Source organism: Myxine glutinosa, chromosome 4 (assembly GCF_964187855.1).
Source record: "Myxine glutinosa chromosome 4, kmMyxGlut1.1, whole genome shotgun sequence".
Taxonomy (NCBI): domain Eukaryota; kingdom Metazoa; phylum Chordata; class Myxini; order Myxiniformes; family Myxinidae; genus Myxine; species Myxine glutinosa.
Genome location: NC_136264.1, coordinates 106,633,047 through 106,656,077, shown reverse-complemented (window position 1 = coordinate 106,656,077; position 23,031 = coordinate 106,633,047). Strand labels below are relative to the sequence as shown.

General features: G+C 42.5%; 1 protein-coding gene across 5 annotated transcripts in view; it reads left to right on the top strand.

Moving 5' to 3' along the window:
• The window catches only part of LOC137425066 (uncharacterized), a 769,181-nt gene that overhangs the window by 111,098 nt on the left and 635,052 nt on the right, over nucleotides 1-23,031 (top strand). For all 5 annotated transcript variants that reach the window (XM_078776254.1, XM_078776250.1, XM_078776252.1 and 2 more), the window contains one exon: nucleotides 6,883-6,979. In XM_078776254.1, coding sequence (XP_078632380.1) covers nucleotides 6,883-6,979 — 97 coding nt within the window. The remainder of the gene's footprint in view (nucleotides 1-6,882; nucleotides 6,980-23,031) is intronic.

Genomic DNA, 23,031 nt, shown 5'->3' with positions numbered 1-23,031 from the left:
GCACCCATGAACACCAGATACTAACACCCACCAACACCAGATACTAGCACCCACCAACACCAGAAACTAGCACCCACCAACACCAGATAATATCACCCTTTCGGCCCATCATTCCTGCACTACACTAGCAACAGATACTACCAGCCACCAACACCAGATACTACCACCCACCAATACCAGATAATATCACCCTTTTGGCCCATCATTCCTGCGCTACACCTGAAATGTCTTGGTTAAATAAGTAATCAACCCCTTTGCTATGACACTCCAAATTGAGCTCAGGTGCATCCAATTTCATTTGATCATCCTGGAGATGTCTCTACAACTTGATTGGAGTCCACCTGTGGCAAATTCAATTGACTTTACATTATTTAGAAAGAAACACACCTTTCTATATAAGGTCCCACAGTTGACACTATGTCAGAGCAGAAACTCCACCATGAAGTCCAGGGAATTGACCGTAGAACTTTGAGATAGAATTGTGAGGAGGGATATATCTGGAGAAGGGTATAAAACCATTTCTTGAGTGTTGAAAGTTCCCAAGCGCACAGGGAGCTCCATCATTAGGAAATGGAAAGAATATGGAACTACACAGACTCTTCCTAGAGCTGGCCGTCTGACCAAACTGAACAACAGGGCAAGAAGAACCTTGGTCAGGGAGATGAAAAGAACCCAATGACCATTCTGGCAGAACTACAGTGTTTGTTGACTGATATGGAAGAACCTGCCAGAAGGATAACAGACTCTGTAGCACTTCACAAATCTTGGCTTTATAGAAGATTGGTCAGACGGAAGCCACTCCTGAGAAAAAAGGCACAAGACAGCATGCCTGGAGTTTGCAAAAAGGCATGGGAAAGACTCTGTGAGCATGAGGCACAATATTCTGTGGTCTGATGAGACGAAAATTGAACTCTTTGGTCTGAATGCAAAGCACTACGTCTCACGGACACCCCGAGTACAGCTCATCGCCCATATAACACCATTCCTTCCATGAGGTATGGTGGTGGCAGAATCATGCTTGGGGAATGCTTTACAGCGGCAGGGAATGGAAAACTTGTAAAGATAGTGGGAACAATGAATGGAGCTAAATATAGGCAAATCCTTGTGGAGAACTTGCTTCAGAGTGCAAAAGACCTCAGACTGCGGCAAATATTTATGTTCCAACAGGACAATGACCCCAAGCATACAGCCAAAGCAACACTGAAACAGCTTCAGAACACGCTTCAGAACTTCAGAACACGAACGTGAAAGTCCTTGAGTGGCCCAACCAAAGCCCAGACTTGAATCCCACTGAGAATCTGTGGAAAGACTTGAAGATTGCTATTCCACGCTGCTCCACATACAACTTGACAGAACTTGAGCAAATCTGCATGGAAGAATGGAAGAAACTCCCCAAATCTAGAAGTGCAAAGCTGATACAGACATACCAAAGAAGATTCAAAGCTGTAATCACTGCCAAAGGTTCTACGAAGTATTGACTCAGGGGGTTGAATACTTATGTAAATTTGATATGTCTGTATTCATTTTTAACTATTTTGTTAAAATTTAAAAAAACAAGACCGAAAGTTTAACAGCGGCGTAGCCGGGCTTGTTTGATGCTTTAGTTGAAGAGGATAGTATGACCTGGGAAGAGAAGTACTCCAAGTCTCCACACTATCTGTCACCATGGAAATTCAATTTTTACATATAGCCTACGTTTGTTGTAATGTACAGTCACGTTAAAAAGTAAGTACACCCCATGTAAAGTTTTGACTTTTTCAACATATTTCAACATACAGCTATTTGATCTTCATTTCAACAATATTGATGGATAAAGGTGATATAATATAACAAATATCATGAAACATTTACATTTTGTAGTCCATTGTATAATTTAAATAAACATAAATGCAAATTTCGCGTGTGGAAAAAGTAAGTACACCCTTGGCTCTAATGGGTGGTATTGCCCCCTTTGGCAGAAACAACCTCAAGTAGGCGTTTCTTATAACTGTCTACCAGTCTCTGACATCGACTGGGAGAAATTTTTGCCCACTCCTCCATGCAGAATTCTTTCAGCTGTGCGATGTTTGAGGGGTTTCTTGCATGCACAGCTCGTTTCAAATCCCCCCACAACATCTCGATGGGATTTAGATCCAGGCTTTGACTTGGCCATTCCAGAACCCTCCATTTCTTTATTTTCACCCATTCCTTGGTGGATTTACTGGTATGTTTAGGGTCATTGTCATGTTGCAAGGTCCACCTTCGGTTGAGATTCAAGTTTCCGGCAGATGGCCTCACATTATCCTCAAGCACCGTACAATGAAGAATTCATAGTGGATTCTATGATGGTGAGCTGCCCAGGCCCTGATGCAGCAAAGCTGCCCCAAACCATAATATTTCCACCACCATGCTTTACAGATGGTATCAGGTTCTTGTGGTCAAATGCTGTCTTTCGTTTTCGCCAAACATGTCTTCTGGTACTGTGGCCAAATAGCTCTACCTTTGACTCATCTGTCCAGAGCACATTGTTCGAGAAGTGCTGGTCTTTGCCTAGGTGTTCATTAGCAAACTTTAGTCTTGCCCTGATGTTCTTTGTGGACAGCAAAGGTTTCCTCCTGGCACACCTCCCATGTAGATCAAATTTGTGCAGCCTCTTTCTAATGGTAGACTCGTGCACTTTGACATCAACAGTGGCAAGAGCTACCTGTAGGTCCCGTGCTGACATTCTAGGGTTCTTAGAGACTTCTTTCAGCATCTTGCGGTCTGCTCTTGGGCTGAACTTGCTGGGGCGGCCTGGTCTGAACAAGTTGGCAGTTGCTTGGAATCTTCTCAACTTGTAGATGATCTTCCGGACAGTCGAATGATTGATTTCAAATTGTTTGGAGATCTTTTTAAATCCCTTCCCAGACTCGTAGGCATCTATAACATTCTTTCTGAAGGCCTCAGAGAGCTCTTTTGATATAGGCATAGTGACGCTGCACACTTCAACAACAAAGAGCAAACCAAAGTAAATGTCTGAAGTTTAAAGAAGACAGGTTCCTCCAAGATCCTCTCTAAGATGTTCTAATCATTTGCACCTGAGCTGGTGCACCTGATTCTAATTTTAGGTATTTGAAGTAGTGATAAATGTAGGGGTGTACTTACTTTTTCCACATGCAAAATTTGCATTTATGTTTATTTAAATTATACAATGGACAACAAAATGTAAATGTTTCATGATATTTGTTATATTATATCACCTTTATCTGTCAATATTGTTGAAATGAAGATCAAATAGCTGTATGTTGAAATATGTTTAAAAAGGCAAAACTTTACACGGGGTGTACTTACTTTTTCATGTGACTGTATATATTGGTGAACTGTAAAAGGTGCATTCAAAGTATTTTAGTCCATTAAATTAAAAAAAATATTTGAAAGCACCATTTTCTTGAGAGCTATTAGCCTTCCAAGTTTCACTCTCGATCTGCTCCTGAGTTTATATGATCTCACTATAAACAACGTTGCCAGTTAGTCGGCCTGCAACATGTGCAGTTCCTCTCCTTGTCTGGAATTCACTCTTGTTGGCAAAGATGTGCAGATCTAGTGGGTCTCTTACTCTACTCGCTGCAATGTACAGCTGTCCATTTGTAATAACCCATGACAGGTTCGACTGCTTCGACGACAGGTTTGACCGCTTTGACGACATGTACGGCCTGTCCGGGATATAAATTAAAACGTCGGTCGGTGGAGTCAGCTGTCGTATGCCGTCGTTCCCTTTAATGACATCACAGATGTAATGACATAGCGTGACAGACGGAGACAAAACTGCGGCTACTTTAATATATTGAAGATGTATTTTAATCTCCAGTAACTTTGCAGACCCTACGAAGGGATTAGTGTTACGATTACATTTACTATAATATTAACGTTACGTTATCACTATTACAAAAATGATATTACCATTAAAAAACCGAGGGTAATTCCTTATTTCCGCGGTTGCTAGTACCGTACACTGCTTATCATTGATTCATGAACCATACACCACTTCAATTCATTAACTTTGCATTCACAACATTGGGATTAAAGTGTTATGGTTATATTTACTGTATTATTATTTTGATTACGAAAACGATACGACTGCATTAAGAAACCTGGGCTTAATTTTTCTGCAGTGGCCTGAAGGTGAGGCATGAAGCATCAGGCCTATACGTACTGTGTTTTTGGTAGAGCTGTAACGTCTATGCTTTCGATTTTTGATGGTCATTTTAACAATCGGTTTGTTTGTGTTTTACACGAAATGAAAAACGTAAAGGGAGAGCTTGGCGATTGTGATATATGACAGGTTCGACGATATGTTCGGCCCGATATGCTTGGCCATATGGACTACGCTGTAAAAAAAATCCACTGATATTATTGGGTATTATAGTGCATTCAGAAAGTACTCAGACCCCTTCACTTTTTTCACATTTTGTTATGTTGCAGCCTTATGCTGAAATCGTTTAAATTCATTTTTTCCCTCATCAATCCACACTCAATCCCCCATAATGACAAAGAGAAAACAGGATTTTAGAACGTTTTGCAAATTATTCAAAAGAAAAAAACTGAAATATCACATTGACATAAGTATTCAGACCCTTTGCTATGACACTTGAAATTTAGCTCAGGTGCCTCCCATTTCTCTTGATCATCTTTGAGATGTTTCTACACCTTGATTGGAGTCCACCTAGGGTAAATTCAATTGATTGGACATGATTTGGAAAGGCACACACCTGTCTATATAAGGTCTCACAGCTGACAATGCATATCAGAGCAAAAACCAAGCCATGAGGTCGAAGGAACTGCCTGCAGAGCTCAGAGACAGGATTGTGTCGAGGCCCAGATCTGGGGAAGCCTACAAAACAAATTCTGCTGCATTGAAGGTTCCCAAGAGCACAGTGGCCTCCATAATTCTTAAATGGAAGAAGGTTAGAACAACCAGAACTCTTCATGGAGCTGGCCGCCCGGCCAAACTGAGCAATCGGGGGAGAAGGGCCTTGGTAAGAGAGGTGACCAAGAACCCGATGGTCACTCTGGCTGAGCTTCAGATATCCTGTGTGGAGATAGGAGAAACTTCCAGATGGACAACCATCACTGCAACACTCCACCGACCTGGGATTTATGGCAGAGTGGCCAGACGGAAGTCTCTCCTCGGTGAAAGACACATGAAAGCCCGCTTGGAGTTTTTGAAAAAAAGCACCTAACAGGCTCTCAGACTGTGAGAAACAAGATTTTGTGGGCTTTCATGTGTCTTTCACTGAGGAGAGGCTTCCGTCTGGCCACTCTGCCATAAATCCCAGGTCGGTGGAGTGTTGCAGTGATGGTTGTACGTCTGGAAGTTTCTCCTATCTCCACACAGGATCTCTGAAGCTCAGCCAGAGTGACCATCGGGTTCTTGGTCACCTCTCTTACCAAGGCCCTTCTCCCCCGATTGCTCAGTTTGGCCGGGCGGCCAGCTCTAGGAAGAGTTCTGATTGTTCCATACTTCTTTCATTTAAGAATTATGGAGGCCACTGTGCTCTTGGGAACCTTCAATGCAGCAGAAATTTTTTTGTAGGCTTCCCCAGATCTGTGCCTCGACACAATCCTGTCTCTGAGCTCTGCAGGCAGTTCCTTCGACCTCATGGCTTGGTTTTTGCTCTGATATGCATTGTCAGATGTGAGACCTTGTATAGACAGGTGTGTGCCTTTCCAAATCATGTCCAATCAATTGAATTTACCACAGGTGGACTCCAATCAAGGTGTAGAAACATCTCAAAGATGACCAAGAGAAATGGGAGGCACCTGAGCTAAATTTCAAGTGTCATAGCAAAGGGTCTGAATACTTATGTAAATGTGATATTCAGTTTTTTCTTTTTAATAAATTTGCAAAACTTTCTGAAATCCTGTTTTCTCTTTGTCATTTTTGGGTATTCAGTGTAGATTGATGAGGGAAAAAATGAATTTAAACGATTTCAGCTTAAGGGTGCAACATAACAAAATGTGAAAAAAGTGAAGGGGTCTGAATACTTTCTGAATGCAATGTATGTATAGCTCAATGACAAAGAAAACACAATTTAATCCATTTTAAATTCAGGCTGTAACACAACAAAATGTGAAAGTCAAGGGGAGTAAATACTTTCTGAAGGTACTGTATGTACATTGTTAAATGTAATAAATGAAAATATATAATTGCCATATGCGGCAGGCATTAATTTGGAGAAGCATCAATTCAAGCTCACTTTAATATTGGAAAAGCCAAAAATGATTTTTCTGGAGTTCTTTCATAATGGGAAATTGCTTTATTTTGGAGAAATTAAATTCATTCGGGCCTGGTTTAAAGGTGAAATTAATCTTTCAATGCTGTTGTAATCTTCACTGCTTTACAATTGAAAATGTTTATAACTTAATAATTTCAGTGTATTGGTGATTATTTCAAAAGAAGTGTGAGATCAATCTAACCTTTCATTTGCTTTGGTTGGGAAGGGTTTGAGTTGTACCTGAGCTTGAAATGGTTGGATTAATAAGAAAGTATGTATGATCTTTCTGTGTCGCAGTCATCTGCATATTACTTACATTGGGGAACAAATATAATTTCGATATAACAAAGTAAGAAAAAAATTGAGGAAAGGAAAATATATTACGGGGTGAATGTGGAAAATAGTAGAGAGAGGGGAGGATGACGGTGAAAGAATGGAAAATAAATAGAAAAGTAGTTTTGGAGATGTGTTGGAGTAAGGAGAGGTGAATGAGGAAGGTGAATGTGTGAACATAATGTGGTGTGGGAAGGGGAAGGATTGGTCAAAATTCCTCATTTTTCCATGGAGATGCCTTCCGACCATAGAAAATCTGTGGATGCCTGTGGAAAATGTCCACATGTAAGTCTAACCATCGAAGTTGTATTTGCAGGACATTAATGGCATGGAGAGCTGTGACCTGGAAGAAGATGACCTCATGCTCGATGCTGAAATGGACTTGTTGTCACCCCAACTTCCTAGCTTTCCAGGTATTATTATGAATGGCCCCTAGAGACGTTGAGGTGTGTTTGTCACTTGCAAAATCGAAGATTTTTCAAGTATATTGGTTGGTCTTGTGCGTTATTCTGTCTGTTTGTTTGTCTGCCTGTCAATCTCCTACAGGTCACAATTTTAAACCGATCTTCACGAAACTTCACCAGATGGTAGAGTGGGTCATAAGGAAGAATGCTATTGATTTTGAGGTCAAAGGTCATCTTGGGGTCAAGTTTTAAAAATTGCCATTTTTCAACCTATTGACTTGAAAATTGAACAGCATTTGCATATTGAGTCACAGAATTGGAAAACCAACTATTTGGGGGTCAAAGGTCAACTCAAGGTCAAACTTCTAATATCAATTTTCATCTGAAAAATCATCAATTTTAATCAGATTGACTCAAGCTTTGATTGAGATCATCATTTTAAATCTTAATGAAATGGACAATTAAATGTATCCATGGCAACGTTTTTGGGGGTAGGGGTGGATTTTGCAAGTATCATGCTCTGCATGACGTATTCTTGTTTATTTATTTATTTATTTATGGAAATTAGCTTCTGCATGTATCTATGAGGGGAAGGGTCTTATGAGACATTATTGTTATTTTACATGATTTACAAGGATATATCTAGATAATGGATGAATCAACATAATACATGAGATTAGGCCTCCAACTTGAAAGCAAAAACTCGGTTCGCATCCATCTCGGTAAACTGGATCGGCTCACAACTCGGTGAAGTTTGTATTTCATCAAGCATATGTAAATTTTTCGCATGGAGGACGTATTGCCCCAACCTAAGCTGCATTGATCGACACAGCCAGCCACAGCACTGCTTGCATTACAATACAATGATATCCGACACAGGAAATATTGTTACTTGATAGCGATTGATTAGTTACTTGATGGTGCAAAGTATACAGTCACGTGAAAAAGTAAGTACACCCCATGTAAAGTTTTGACTTTTTCAACATATTTCAACATACAGCTATTTGATCTTCATTTCAACAATATTGATAGATAAAGGTGATATAATATAACAAATATCATGAAACATTTACATTTTGTAGTCCATTGTATAATTTAAATTCAACATAAATGCAAATTTTGCATGTGGAAAAAGTAAGTACACCCCTACATTTATCACTACTTCAAATACCTAAAATGAGAATCAGGTGCACCAGCTCAAGTGCAAATGATTAGAACATCGTTAGAGAGGATCTTGGAGGAACCTGTCTTATTTAAACCTCAGACATTTAGTTTGGTTTGCTCTTGTTGTTGAAGTGTGCAGCGTCACCATGCCGAGATCAAAAGAGCTCTCTGAGGCCTTCAGAAAGAAGGTTATAGATGTCTACGAGTCTGGGAACGGATTAAAAAAGATCTCCAAACAATTTGAAATCAATCATTCGACTGTCCGGAAGATCATCTACAAGTGGAGAAGATTCCAAACAACAGCCAACTTGTTCAGGCCAGGCCGCCCCAGCAAGTTCAGCCTGAGGGCAGACCGCAAGATGCTGAAAGAAGTCTGTAAGAACCCCAGAATGTCATCACGGGACCTACAGGTAGCCTTTGCCACTGTTGATGTCAAAGCGCTCGGGTCTACCACTAGAAAGAGGCTGCACAAATTTGATCTACATGGGAGGTGTGCCAGGAGGAAACCTTTGCTGTCCAGAAAGAACATCAGGGCAATACTAAAGTTTACCAATGAACACCTAGGCAAAGACCAGCACTTCTGGAACAATGTGCTCTGGACAGATGAGTCAAAGGTAGAGCTATTTGGCCACAGTACCAGAAGACATGTTTGGCGAAAACCAAAGACAGCATTTGACCACAAGAACCTGATACCAACTGTAAAGCATGGTGGTGGAAATATTATGGTTTGGGGCAGCTTTGCTGCATCAGGGCCTGGGCATCTCACCATCATAGAATCCACTATGAATTCTTCATTGTGCCAGAGGGTGCTTGAGGATAATGTGAGGCCATCTGTCGGATAGTTGAAGCTCAACCGAAGGTGGACATTGCAACATGACAATGACCCAAAACATACCAGTAAATCCACCAAGGAATGGCTGAAAAGAAAGAAATGGAGGGTTCTGGAATGGCCAAGTCAAAGCCCAGATCTAAATCCCATCGAGATGTTGTGGGGGATTTGAAACGAGCTGTGCATGCAAGAAACCCCTCAAACATCGCACAGCTGAAAGAATTCTGCATGGAGGAGTGGGTAACAATTTCTCCCAGTCGATGTCAGAGACTGGTAGACGTTTATAAGAAACGCCTACTTGAGGTTGTTTCTGCCAAAGGGGGCAATACCACCTATTAGAGCCAAGGGTGTACTTACTTTTTTCCATTTGTGAAATTTGCATTTATGTTTATTTAAATTATACAATGAACTACAAAATGTAAATGCTTCATGATATTTGTTATATTATATCACCTTTATCGATCAATATTGTTGAAATGAAGATCAAATAGCTGTATGTTGAAATATGTTGAAAAAGTCAAAACTTTACATGGGGTGTACTTACTTTTTCACGTGACTGTATTTCCATTCTTTTCATCCTATAATAAGTTATAAATTTAAATGTCATTTCAAGCACATTTCCATAAAGAAGGTTGCTGAACTTGCTGATTGGCACTACGCTAGTCCAATAAGTGTTTTTGTACTGCTGTTTGTAGCGTCACATGGCTATAAATCTACTCGACAAATGCTGCCTACACTTACTACGCATGCTTTTTACGGATGCGCTGCATGCCGAGTTAAGACTCAAGAAGTCGGAAACCGACAGATAAATAGGCCAGACACAGCACTTGCAATTCAGCTTCGTGCACCGCACAATATCATTGCCAATAAATATAAAACCACCTTTAGAGGCCATTTTTCCCCGCAAAGCAGGGGTTGGCCTTTTTCGGGAACCGTGGTTGTTGTTGTTTTTTGGTCCCCTTTTTGAAGCAATGTTTTACGGCCGGATGCCCTTCCTGACGCCAACCCTTTTTGCCGCCTTTAACGACAAACAGGGAATTACCAGAAAGCTGGTACTCAATTAGCCGACCTCGGAAGGATGACAGGCTGAGTCAACCCCCCTGGCGTTAATTCAGCGATCGACCGGGATTCGAACCCAGGATCCTAGGATCCTAAGCTGGCACCCTGGCCGCTAGCCCAACACCAGGGCTTATCATTGCCAATAAATGCAAGCGATTAATTGCTAAGGCCCCCTTTACACAGCACGGAGATCGTTGGGTGACCATTGAGCGATCAAAAATTGGCCCGATCTCTCAACGATCTCCTAAGCCTCGAAAAAGCCGTTTCTGTGTAAATGTTTGGGAGATCCTTGTGCGCTCGTTGTGCGATCAAAAATTCAATTTTCGGCAACTTTCATGGCGATCTATGGAGATATTTGAGCGACCTTGGCGATCATTGAGCGCCCATTGAAACATCCTTGAGATATCAATGGAGACTAAGCCTCCTGCAGCGACCATTGAGAGTTTGCTGAGCGCTCGTTGTGTGACCAAGAGAGATCACCGAGAGATATACGGAGATCGCTGAGAGATCAGGTGCGACCAAGAGAGATCACTGAGAGACCAGGAGAGATCACTGAGGGATCATTGAGAGTTCCTTGGGCGACCAAGGAGGTTGCTGAGCGTTTCTTGGGCGACAGGGAGCCTCTGGGTATACTACTGTGTTCAAAAAGTATCCGACCTTTATTTTTCGTGCGTAAAAAAAAGAAGCTAGGGAGGCGTTGATTGGTGCACGTATGTAGGCGATCCTAATGCGCACGCGTGAATTTTTTCCCACCTGCAGAAGCTGTCATTCGACAGCAGACCGCCGATGAGTGAGGAAGTGTAAGTGAGCGCCGTCGGATTTTCGTTTTTGACAAAATGACGGAAAAACTTGAACAACGCTACTGCATCAAATTTTGTGTAAAGCTTGGCGATTCCCAAGTGGAAACGATCCGCAAGATTCAACACCGTTCATTCCATTATGAAGGAGGATTTGGGCTTCAGGAGAATCTCAGCGAAGTTCGTACCAAAGCTGCTAACGATTGAGCAGAAGCAACTCCGTTTGGAGATCGCACAGGACATGCTGGGGACTGAACAGCGATCCCAGCTTCCTCAACACAGTGATCACTGGCGATGAGTCCTGTGTTTATGGGTACAACCCAGAAACCAAGTTGCAGTCATCACAATGGAAGCATCCAACATCCCCGAGGCCAAAAAATACAAAATTTGATGCAGTAGCGTTGTTCAAGTTTTTCCGTCATTTTGTCAAAAACGAAAATCCGACGGCGCTCGCTTACATGTCCTCACTCATCGGCGGTCTGCCGTCGAATGACAGCTTCTGCAGGTGGGAAAAAATTCACGCGTGCGCATTAGGATCGCCTACATACGTGCACCAATCAACGCCTCCCTAGCTTCTTTTTTTTTACGCACGAAAAATAAAGGTCGGATACTTTTTGAACACACTACGTATATATGAGAGGTTTCTAGTGCTCTTCCATCAGTCTCTGACAAAGTGTTGAAGAAGAAAAATTTCCGTGGCAATCTCTCCCCAATCTCTCAACGAACGCTCAACAATCTCTCAAGCGGAAATTGATCGCCCAATGATCTCTCAGCAATCTCCGCCCCGGTCTTTCAATGAACTCTATTGGTCTTTCATTGAATGCTCAGCGATCCCTCACTGATCACTCAGCCATCTCTACCTTTGGGGTGGAAAAATTTGGCGTTCATTGAAAGATTGCTGAGAGATCATTGGGAGATCGATGAGATCGTTGAGCACTCCTTGAGCGTTCGTTGAGAGATTGTTTTGGACCGAGTCAAAACTATGAGGAGACCGTGGCGACCGTGGAGATCACTGGAGATCACTGAGAGATCATTGAGAGATCTTGGCGATTGCTGGGCGCTCATTGAGATTTTTTCATCGCTCAACGATCTCTCAACGATCGCCACCCCTGTGTAAAGGGGGTATAACTGGTTTGAGGTGAATACTTGCCATTCATTATCTAGCAGAGTACCTGCCTTTTTGTCAATCTTGTTCCAAGCATGCAACACATTCTTCTGACACATCCCTTTATTTGGGTGATGTGTAGGTAATAAACCACTCCCTCAATCGCTCCCAAAAATAAATAAAAATATCCCAGGTTATGTACATGAAGGAAACGCATGCGTACTGCTTATGTGAATACATAATACATCATGGTGATATAGTTCAGATAATTCCAATTCCACTGGCTCATGGGCCTGAAGCCTGAGGCCTATACATATATTGTCACCTTCACAAGGCCCATGCCATCTATTGACTTCATCTTTTCGATATTTGTTAATCCTTTACATCGTTGCTTAAGTTGTTTTACACTGAATGGAAAACTTATAAGGTTGTGAATATGACAGCTCCGAATAAGTCTTCGATGCACCAAAATGGTGGACGTATGATTTTTTTTTTTCAGGTTACAATTGTGGGTGGCCAGCTCTCCAACCAATGGGCATAGAGTGTACATACCTACATACACACATACATACAAACAAACATTTGCTCCATGACATATAGATTTCTTTCAAGTTTATAACTATTATATAAAGTGGAACGTGGCCAGAATGAAATGAGTACGTAACATGAATTTTGACAGTCAAACGATTCGTATTACCGAGCCTCATGCTCTTTCGCTATTTGGATTTGCTTTCGGACATGCCTTGGTGGTTAGAAGCGAAATAGTCATTATAGCCAGGCAAGAAATTGTGTCCCTTTCATACAGTTATTCTCTGTAGACGACTGAAATGAGAACTGTAACCAACTATGGTTTAACTAGTTTTTGAAGAGTTATTATCTGCAGACTATTGTAAGTAGAACTGCAATCACTTCAGTTAGCGGCAATATTTACTGCTGTACATAAACCACAATAGCATAACCCACATTAATTCTAAAGGTAATTAAAAATGGTAGGAAGTATATGAGAGTACAACTTTAGACCCCAACGGTCAACTGTAGCATACACATTTGATACATGCGGTAAGATCTAAGGATTCGGCCGTCTTCACAAACCACAAAAGCACGGGTCTCACATATGTGTTAGCCGTGAGCTGGCACTGGTTTGTTGCTCAACGCCACATGGGCGACATGCTGTCTGTCACTGTCTGGTGGTGTGGCGCAGGCCAATTGGACTTAACCCAGCACTTTGAGACCCATGCTCACATCTAACTCAGGTAACAGTTACAGTGCCCGTTTACCATAACATTTTGCTTTGAAACTCACAGAGAAACTGCATGGTCATTCTATAGCACATCCGGTTCATAAACTCACACACATTTCCATCGCACACACATGCAAAATACTGCAATTACCTCATTTCTTGTGACAAGGAAATATCCCAATTATTTTCCAAGTTGACAGCCAAATTTGGCTTGATTCAGGCTCGGTTCGGAAATGCAACTCGCCGACTTTGAGGTAGGGTACAGCACTACATGCTAGTTGAGTCTGTAATCCCACCATCATGAGCCGTCTGCTGAGGTGGTGCCACCAAACAGGCAAAGCCAGAATTTGCCACGAAAAAACAAGGGTCCACGAGGATAACTTCAGTTGCACAAGGCAGTTATTTTGGGTTTTGGGGCCATACACATAATCTATACACAGAGGAAAAGGAAGTCTCAGTGGTGGGAAGGAAGTAGTGAGAAAGTAGCTTCGTGAGAAGTAGTGGGAAAGAGGAAAATACATTGAGTAGAAGGTAGCATATACAAAGAGAAAGTGAGACAGTCGAAAAAAATATGTTGCTTTTATTTTTGTTGTCAATCAATTTTTAATTCCCAATTTAATTAATTGATTACATAAAAGGAATTTAAAATATTTTTAATTTTAACTTTTTTCAATTTTTTATTTTTATTTTTTTCAATTTTTAAGTTTTCATTTCATTTTAGATGTTATGAAATTTACCAAGGAGAATCACCAAAGAAGACCGTTTGCTCGAAAACAAATGATTCAATACAATTTGTAGAGCAAAAACTTGGTTGATTTGTGGTCCTTTTTGAGAATATATCGTAAGTAACTCGAAGGAGGTTCTTCTTTTTTATGGAAAAACAACATGTTTTGTGCATGACTTATGAAACACCATACTGTGATGTGTCCTGATATTGATGGACCATGGTCATGCCGGGTGGTTTCACCCCAAGAAAAATTGAGTGGCCTATTTTGCTTCTTTCAAACCGAGCATGGGGGAATAGTTGCTTAGCATCTGCGTTGGTCTGCACACATGCCATTGGTTGCTTCCTCAGATGACTTTTCCCACCAACATGACAGATCAAGAAGGCTGGCCCACAAACTGGCCCAAATATTCTAAACAACAATTTGAAAAATAATTAGTCATTTCACACACACGTGTGTGGTTAAAAAAAAACCTCCATAACTTACTTCACGGATATAAAACAGGTGCACCAAATGTTTTTACTCCCCCCATTACAGCCACATCTTCTATAACACCCTGATGGAAAGTTCAGGGGAAGGCAGGAAGCAAATAAAGAAATCAAAGTCGCAGGGAGAACAAATAACTAAATATAAACCTTAACTCAGTTAGGAAAATCGCTCGGCCTCATGCGTCCAGGCTGGAGATAACTTGTTGGTCGGTTGGTTGAGTTTGAGAACTCCCGGGGAATCTCCACCGAGTTGGTGCCAGTCTGGCCAAGACCAAACAAGATCACGGAAATAATGTATATGTTGGAACCCATCTGTGGATCGGTCCCATCGGCCGATGGGTCTGATCCATCTGTGGATGCATGAGAAATGACAATGCAGACCCATCGGCCGATGGGACCGATCCACAGATGGGTTCCAACATATAAAAGGATAATAAACATGTGTGGAAGAGGGCACACTGGATGTGTGGCACATGTAACATCCTGGTGTATTGCCGTTATAATTGGCCCACACCTTCACAAATGCAGACATGACACTATTTACAAAAACAAAATATATAAACAAGGTTGGGGTAAGGGGGGAAAGGTTATCACTCATTCCCATCAACATTTCAATAATTTGGATTTGATATATTAATAATAATGTAATATAATCTTATATACTAACGGGAAAAAGTTCCTGCACATAATTTTAACCAATGAGAAATGAAAATGGAAACAAACACTATGTTGTTTGGTCGTATCAATATTTAGTGTTTGATAAACGTGAAATCAACATGAGAATGTCAACACATGTGTGCAAGACATGTCTCCAGAAGCTCGAAGAGGGGTGCAGTAAAATGCAGTTAACGACTCAGTATCTTGTGTGATCACCGTTTGTGTTGACACATGTTTGGCAACGGCTCTTCATCGAGGACACAAGATGGTTGAAGAAGGCTTGAGGGATGTCATTCCAAATCTGCACCATGGCCTGACGCAGTTGGGTCAACGTTCCGGCTGTTTCTGAAGACTGCGCAATAGTCGTTCCATTTCATCCACAGATGTTTTATGGGAGAAAGATCAGGCGAAACAGCTGGCCAGGGAAGTGTGGGAATGTTCTGTTGTGCAATGAAGACGGTGAACACTTGTGCAACGTGAGGGCGAACGCTATCCTGTTGATGTGATGTCCATGAACCTGCAGGAACAGGAAGACTTCATCACGGAACGGAATACCTATCAAATTGCCATAAATGACTTCAGCTGGGTTTTGGGATGTGTGGTGACGCCTTTCCATACCATCACACATCCACCAACGAAGGACAAACAACACATGCGTGATGCGTCAGTGTAACATACCCTTTCCTATTAATAAACGTGACAATGGCCATCACCACTGTCAAGATGGAACATCGACCCATCTGTAAAGAGGATAGCAGCCTAATCTTGTCTCCTGAACCTCAGACATTGTCGACAACAAGCTAGATTCTATGTCGATGACGTGGCAACGAAATCCGACATACTGCTGGTCGTTGTGGTTGGATTTTATGCTTGCGGAACCGATTCCTGACAGTCTGGCACTGATTGGTCAGAGGCCAATGATGCTACGGGTTGTCAGACTTGCTGTCTGGAACCAATTCCTAACGTACATCAACTGGATATGGTTATCCTGCCAACATGATGTCACACGTGCTCGCCCACAATGTGGACGGTCTCTGATGTTGCCATTTTGTTGACATTTCCTGAGTGACTGTATGGTGTTCCGATGAACACCAAAATGCCGAGCCACATCATTTTGTGGCATTCCTATCTCAATTCAGGGGAAAGCAGGAAGCAAAATTGTCAGACTGTCAAGACTTCTTTGCTGATGACTCTACTCTCTGTCGCTCCATTCTTCATCCCTCAGATCGGTAGTCTGCAGCCTCCTCACTCTCTGCAGACCTGGACAAAATCACAGACTGGTCAAACAAGTGGAACATGTCTTTAAATCCTGACAAATCTCACACTCTTACGATGTCTCTCCGAAAAGACCGACTGGACAACCCTCCCAGCCACTTTCTGAATAATATTCTCCAAGAAGTTCTGTCACTCAAGCTTTTGGGTCTCACTATCTGCCATGATCTTTCCTGGGAAACCACATTTCAAATCTGGCCTCCAAAGCCAGTCGCCGACTGGGCATCCTCCATCGTGCGAAGTCCTTCCTTGGCACACCTGAGCTCCTCACCACATACAAGGCTTTCATCCGCAGCTCCATGGAATACTGCTCTCCCCTCTGGGCTGGTGCTCCTGCCTCACACCTAGCTCGTCTTCACGCTGTTGAAACCAAAGCATTCAGAATCATTGGAATCTCCCGCGATGAAGCTAACTCCAAGGGCCTCTCACTCACTCACCGCAGGCAGGTTGGTGGTCTTTCCGTCTTCTACCGACTCCTCTCTGGCCTTGACCCCCCAGCTCTCTCTGGGCTCTGTCCCGCAAATATTCCTACAGGTCGCACAAGATCTGCCTGCAACCCTCTTATGGTTGAACTGCCAAAATCAAGACTCTCTGCTCACCTTCACTCCTTCATTCCTCTTTTCTCCTGCCTCTGGAACAAACTCCCACACTCTCTTCAATCCCACTCCACCCTCCAGGTCTTTAAAACAGCTGTTCACCACCATCTCTTATCTTCCCCCATCCAAAACCTTGATCTTTTCTACCCCCGCTAATTCCACCCCAATTCCACTTTTTTGAAATACCAACTTCTGTCCTGGAAGTCCTTGGTGTCCTTGTGTTTTATACTTCTCCCACCCCCCTCCCCCCCTTCCCACGCCTCCTCCCCCCAAGCCCTCTCCCTCCCACACATCTCCCTGCTCTCAAATGTTGTGTGCTCTCAAGTGTTTGTGTGCTTCCCCTTCTCTCCCCATCTTGTCTTCCGCTCCCTCTTTTTATATATTTTGTTTGTCTGGTTGATTTGTTTGTGAAGTAAATGTCAGCTCTTTCACAAGCCTCGATTCAGTATACAAAAACAACAACAACAAAAAAAAAATTCCATGCCAATAACACATAGACGTTCATTTTCGGAAAGGCGTGGCATCATGTTTATGACGTTTAGACGTGAATAAAAATGTTTTTCACAGCTGTGATGGTTCACCGAATCGTAATGCGTTGCAGTTTGCTCAGCACCACATGTGGCACTGTCACATGACAATTTGTGCATGACAAGATGTCACGCAAAACTGGAGTATAAGCCAAAATCGTGCATGTGTACCTGCAAATCACAATAAACGTATGCGTGTGTGCGTGTGCACATTTCATTGGCACCGGTCCTCATCCCCACACACAAGTCCCCAAGACCAAACGTAGCCCTACCCGGTCCAGAACCATCCATCCCCACCTCAGCAATGAACCACGACTCATGTCTCCGCATCCGTGCATCGCCTCCACCTCCGCCATCCCAAAAGCGGCCTCAGGGGTATGTCGGGATACGGTCTCTTCCCTCTCGATCCCTTCTATCCCGATCCCATCCACCTCGGTCTCATCCTTCAACGCTGCCATATTCGGCACGATAATGGATCTCACGAAGCTAGGTTCCCAAAGCTGCCATACACTTATAAGCCACCGCATCAAACGGCATGGTACTAGGCACCTCATGTGCATCGTCATGTCCTCACTGCCTTCGGAACGGATGTATTCAACACAATCCCTGAGTCTCTCCATCCCAGGCGAGAGGGAGGCGGCACGACTGGCAAATCATGCTTCCTCCCTCTTCGCCGCCATAGTGCGTGTGTGTGTGTGTGTGTGTGTGTGTGTGTCTGTGTGTGTGTGTGTGTGTGTGTGTGTGTGTGCGTGCGTGCAAGTTGTTTTTGCCTGCTATCCCCACACGTGGGTGGGCCTTATGAGATGGAACGGAAATCTACCGGGTCTCAAAGTATCCACCTCCGTCAGTGTTTGTGAGTGTACGTGTGCGCACAAAGTATGTGCAATATGTCATGCACAAGAAGCATGTACTCAACATACCACTCAACAACATGTCACATATAACGTGTGTATACAATACAACATGTGAAAAATATGTATATATGTATATATAACGCATAAAAATAATGTGTGCATGCAATACACAGCATATGATGTCACACAAAACAAAACATGCCAAAGCAAAACTAAAAGCAAAACCAAAAGCAAAAGCAGAACCAAAGCCAAAAATGTATATAAACCATAATCGTGCATGTGTACGTACAAATCACGACCCATGCACGTGTGTGTGTGCACCTCATGTGTGCGTCATCCCCACGGGTCCTCATCTTTCTTCGGCCCTTCTTCCACTCAGGTCTGCCAAATCACAGGCCCTCCTACATAAGCCCACCAAATCTCCGGCCCTCGTGTCCGCCAAATCTCAGGCCCCTCCCACTCAGGCTTGCCAAATCTCCTTCCCCCCTTACACTTGGGTCCGCCAAATCTCAGGCTCCTCTTTCTACTCGGGTCCACCACATATCAGCCTCCACCCCCTGTACACGTGTGTGCCCTCATCAATGTGTTAAAGTTGGCAAAACCCATTGTCTGTGTGTCTGTGTACGTGTGTGAGCATGCGCTTGTGTGTTCGTGCGTGCATGCCCATCTTGTGTGTGTGTCACACTATTCCAGATTATAATTTTCAAAATTATTGTACTTTTTCTTGTATTTGAGTGCAGCAGCACTGCTGTCGACTTTGTATCCATTTGTCACTCATCTCTGCTTCTCCACATCAAATGCTTTATTCTTTCATCTATTTTTTTGAATATTATAATAGGCATTGATTCGGAGAACTGAGCTTAAGATGCTTTATTGTGGGTTTGCTTTCAATCAAAGGGCATACAATTTACATTTTGCTGTATGCACGACACAAAAGGGTACAAATTTATAAAATGTCATTTGCAGACAGACAATTGAGACTCCTTGCTGACATAAATGTGATTTGTGATGCACTTATTCACTCCATCGTTTTTTCTCAGGTGAAATTCATGCACTTCCAATTGAAGTTATTCGTATATCAGGAATGGGATTTTTGAAAGATAATATACGACTGTTCTATTGGTGCATCCAGTTTCATATATTCTGTTGTGGCCAAACCTCTCTGTCCATTGAACCCGGTGATGTGCTGTCGTCTGTAATTCTGAAATCCTGTCTTTCTGAAATTAAACTCTGGAAGTCCAAGAACTTTCTTAAAGTCAGTGCTGCCAAAACTGACGTGCTGGTCCTCATCCCGTCATGCATCCTTAAAAACAACTTCAACCCCATGTAGTGAGCTTGGGGATCTGGACGCACACTGTCACATGGTTTCCAGCACTGGCTTCACTATAGACCCAACTCTTTCCTAACCTCAAACGTTGCTGAAATCTGTCAATCTAATTTCTTCCATCCGCTGACTGTTGCCAAAATCCACTCGTGCTTAAATTGGAGGATTACTGAAACTTTGGTTCATGATTTCATGACGTTGTGTTGGAGTTCTGCAACTCACTGCAGTTGGCAGCCTTATCTGGCCCTTCTCTCAAGGCATCAAAACACAATCAAAATACAGCTTCTGGCCTCATCGTTCAATCTTGTAAATTTCGTCACATTAGTCCGATTCACAAAACACTTCACTGGCTCCCAGTACGCCAATGCATAGTTTTTTTAAAATATATTTCTGATATCGTTAAAGCTAAATACAAATTGGTCCTGCCTACATTTCCGACACAACACCCACCTTGCAACCCTGCTAGAAAGCCAAGGTCTAACAATGGCAACCTCTTGGAACCTCCTCATGTGATGCTCCAATAATTTGCCAATGGAGCATTTTTCCAATATTCTCCAAACTGTGGAAACCTGCCTTTAAAAAATCCACAGCCTCATTGATTACAGTTTTTTCAATCTCTTAAAAATCCAATTGTTGCAGCTTTTTTTTTGCTTTTTTTCTTTTAGTGTTTTTTTCTCTGATATTTTGCTTTTAAATGAAAAGTACGACATTGATTTATTTTTATTTTGTATACATAGTCAAGGCTCGCAGAAGAGCTAGAACACTGAATGGATCAATATGTAACAGGACACAAAAGGAACAGTAGAGAGAGGGCGAAACACCAACAACAAGGTTGAAGAACAAAATAGAGCGAGACTTGGGCAAATAATGGGTGTGGGAAAGAATGAGGGGTGTGAAGGAGGGACACATGCTGTGGCCAAGATGGATACAGATCAAGCAAATTATGAGTAAGAAAAACTGGAAATTTGGAAGGAGGAGTGATTCAGAGGGATAGAAGGGGGGATTAGCTGTGGTAGAAAACATCATGGTTTTGGATGAGGGATGATATGGGATGGTGTCTTGCTGTCTTGCTGTCTTGACAGCTGTCTTGAAGACTTCGAAGGAAGAAAGGAATTGAAGAGAATGTGGAAGTTTGTTCCACAGCTCTGGAAAAAGTGAAACAAATGCGTCGAGGTGAGTAGTGATTCTGGATTTTGGGAGTTTCACCAGAAGGGCTTTGATGGTGGACCTGCATAAACCTGGGAGAGAGGGACTTTGGAAAGAGCAGAGGGTACTAGACCTGGAAAGAGGAAAAGATCTGGAAACCTGGAAAGAGGTGGTACAATACATAGATACCATCGACCGGTCTGCAATGGAAAAGTGATAGGCCCATACACTCAGCTTCATCGTGGGAGATTCCAGTAATCTTGAAGGCCTTGGTTTCCACAGCATCAAGGTGAGCAAGATGTGAGACAGGAGAGCCAGCCCAGAGGAGAGAGCAGTACTGCATCAAGCTGAGGTTCAAAATCTTGTTGGTGGATAAGGAGTTCAGGTATGCCAAGGAAGGACTTTGTATAACGAAGAATGCCCAGTCGGTGGCTGACTTTGGATGCCAACGTTGAAAAGTGGTTTGCCCAAGAACGATCGTGGCTGATAGTGAGACCCAGGAGTTTGAGTGAATGAACTTCCTAAAGAGGAATGTTAAAATAAAGTAGATTGGGAGGGTTGCAGGGGGTTTGCCATATGTTCCTTTCGGAGAGACAGAGTGAGATTTGTCAGGATTGAAAGACATATTCCAAATGCTTGACCAGCTTGTGATTTTGTCAAGACCTGAATAGAGGGAAGAAAGATGCTGCTGCCTTCCCATCTGAATGATGAGGCATGTTACGGCAGAGGGTAGTCATCAGCAAATAGATAAAGGGGTTTTTCCAGAGAGTCAGAAAGACCATTGATGAAGATTTGGAATTGGACTGGAACCAGAACACCGCCTTGGGGGACTCCAGCCTTAATAAGGAAAGGAAATGAAAAATCCAGCCAGGGTGCCCAAAATAACTTGCCTACTCTTTGCAAAAGACATTGTGGGATATTTAATGACCAAAAACGAACAGCAGCAGAGACGACAACCAGCTTAATGTCCATCTGAGTGATGGCACACTTTTTAATGCAGTGTCCCTCAATGATGGTGTCTGGGACACAGCTGATGCATCTGAGGACTAGTGTTTTTTGGGAAATCAAAATCGATCAATTCTACCCTCGTTAACTCTCCCCCCTTTTCTACACTTGTTAATTTTTTCTACCTTGGACATGTATTCTACCTTGGACGTGTCCAGATTTCACTCCTTGGAGTTTCCTCCTGTATTCATATTGTCCACCCTATGCATCCTCTCCTGCACCACATTCCTCCCCAAACCCATTGTTGTCTGTCTTCCTCCATCTAGGCCTTCAACTCTGTTGTTGTTTCCCCCTCTCTACTGTTCCTGTTGTGTCGTGTTACGGCCTGATCCATTCAGTGGACTTGCTCTTCCACAAGCCTCGACTCTGCATATGAAAAAAAACAAAAAACACCATGTATATATATATATATATATATATATATATATATATATATATATATATATATATATATATATATATATATATATATATATATATATATATAAATATATATATATATATATATATATGTATATATATATATATATATATATATATATATATATATATATATATATATATATATATATATATATATATATATATATATATATATACATACATACATATACATATATATATATATATATATATATATATATATATATATTGTTGCGGATCTCCGCGCCGGCCTGTTCCCCTTACCAAGGGGGGATTAGTCCCCTTGTCTTTGACTAGCCAACGGGACCCGGGACCTATGACGTCTTTCCCGGACAGCGCGAAATAGGGTTGTAGGACTAGAATTCGCTATTACCTAATAACTCACGCTGCCCAGAAACGAGGAAATAAGCCCCGCCCGAATCACGGGTGTTGGTGGATACGCCGAGCGGTAGCGAACCAGTGACCCGAGCCATTATCAATGACTAAACCCGATCCAAGCGGTTCTTAATCGTGCCACGCTTACCCAATGATGGAAATCACAGAAACGGTCGAATTTGGAAGAAAGGAGGAACAGAATTTATTTACACAATGTACAATGGTTCAGCAGAAGAAGACACAGTGCAGTCCTTAAGTACAGTCTTAACTTATTCCCTGGACAAACGGGCCCGTTCACACTCAGACGCACTCGCACGGGGTTTGCAGACGAACAGGTCGATGGTCCATGGATGGCGTCTGGGCAGCTCTCCCTCCAGTCCCCAGCTCGCACCACGAAGTAGATGAAACAGTAGACGGCAGGAGCTCTCCGCGTGTCGTTGGCGCGCATGGGATAATTACGGGGCGAACGGTAGGG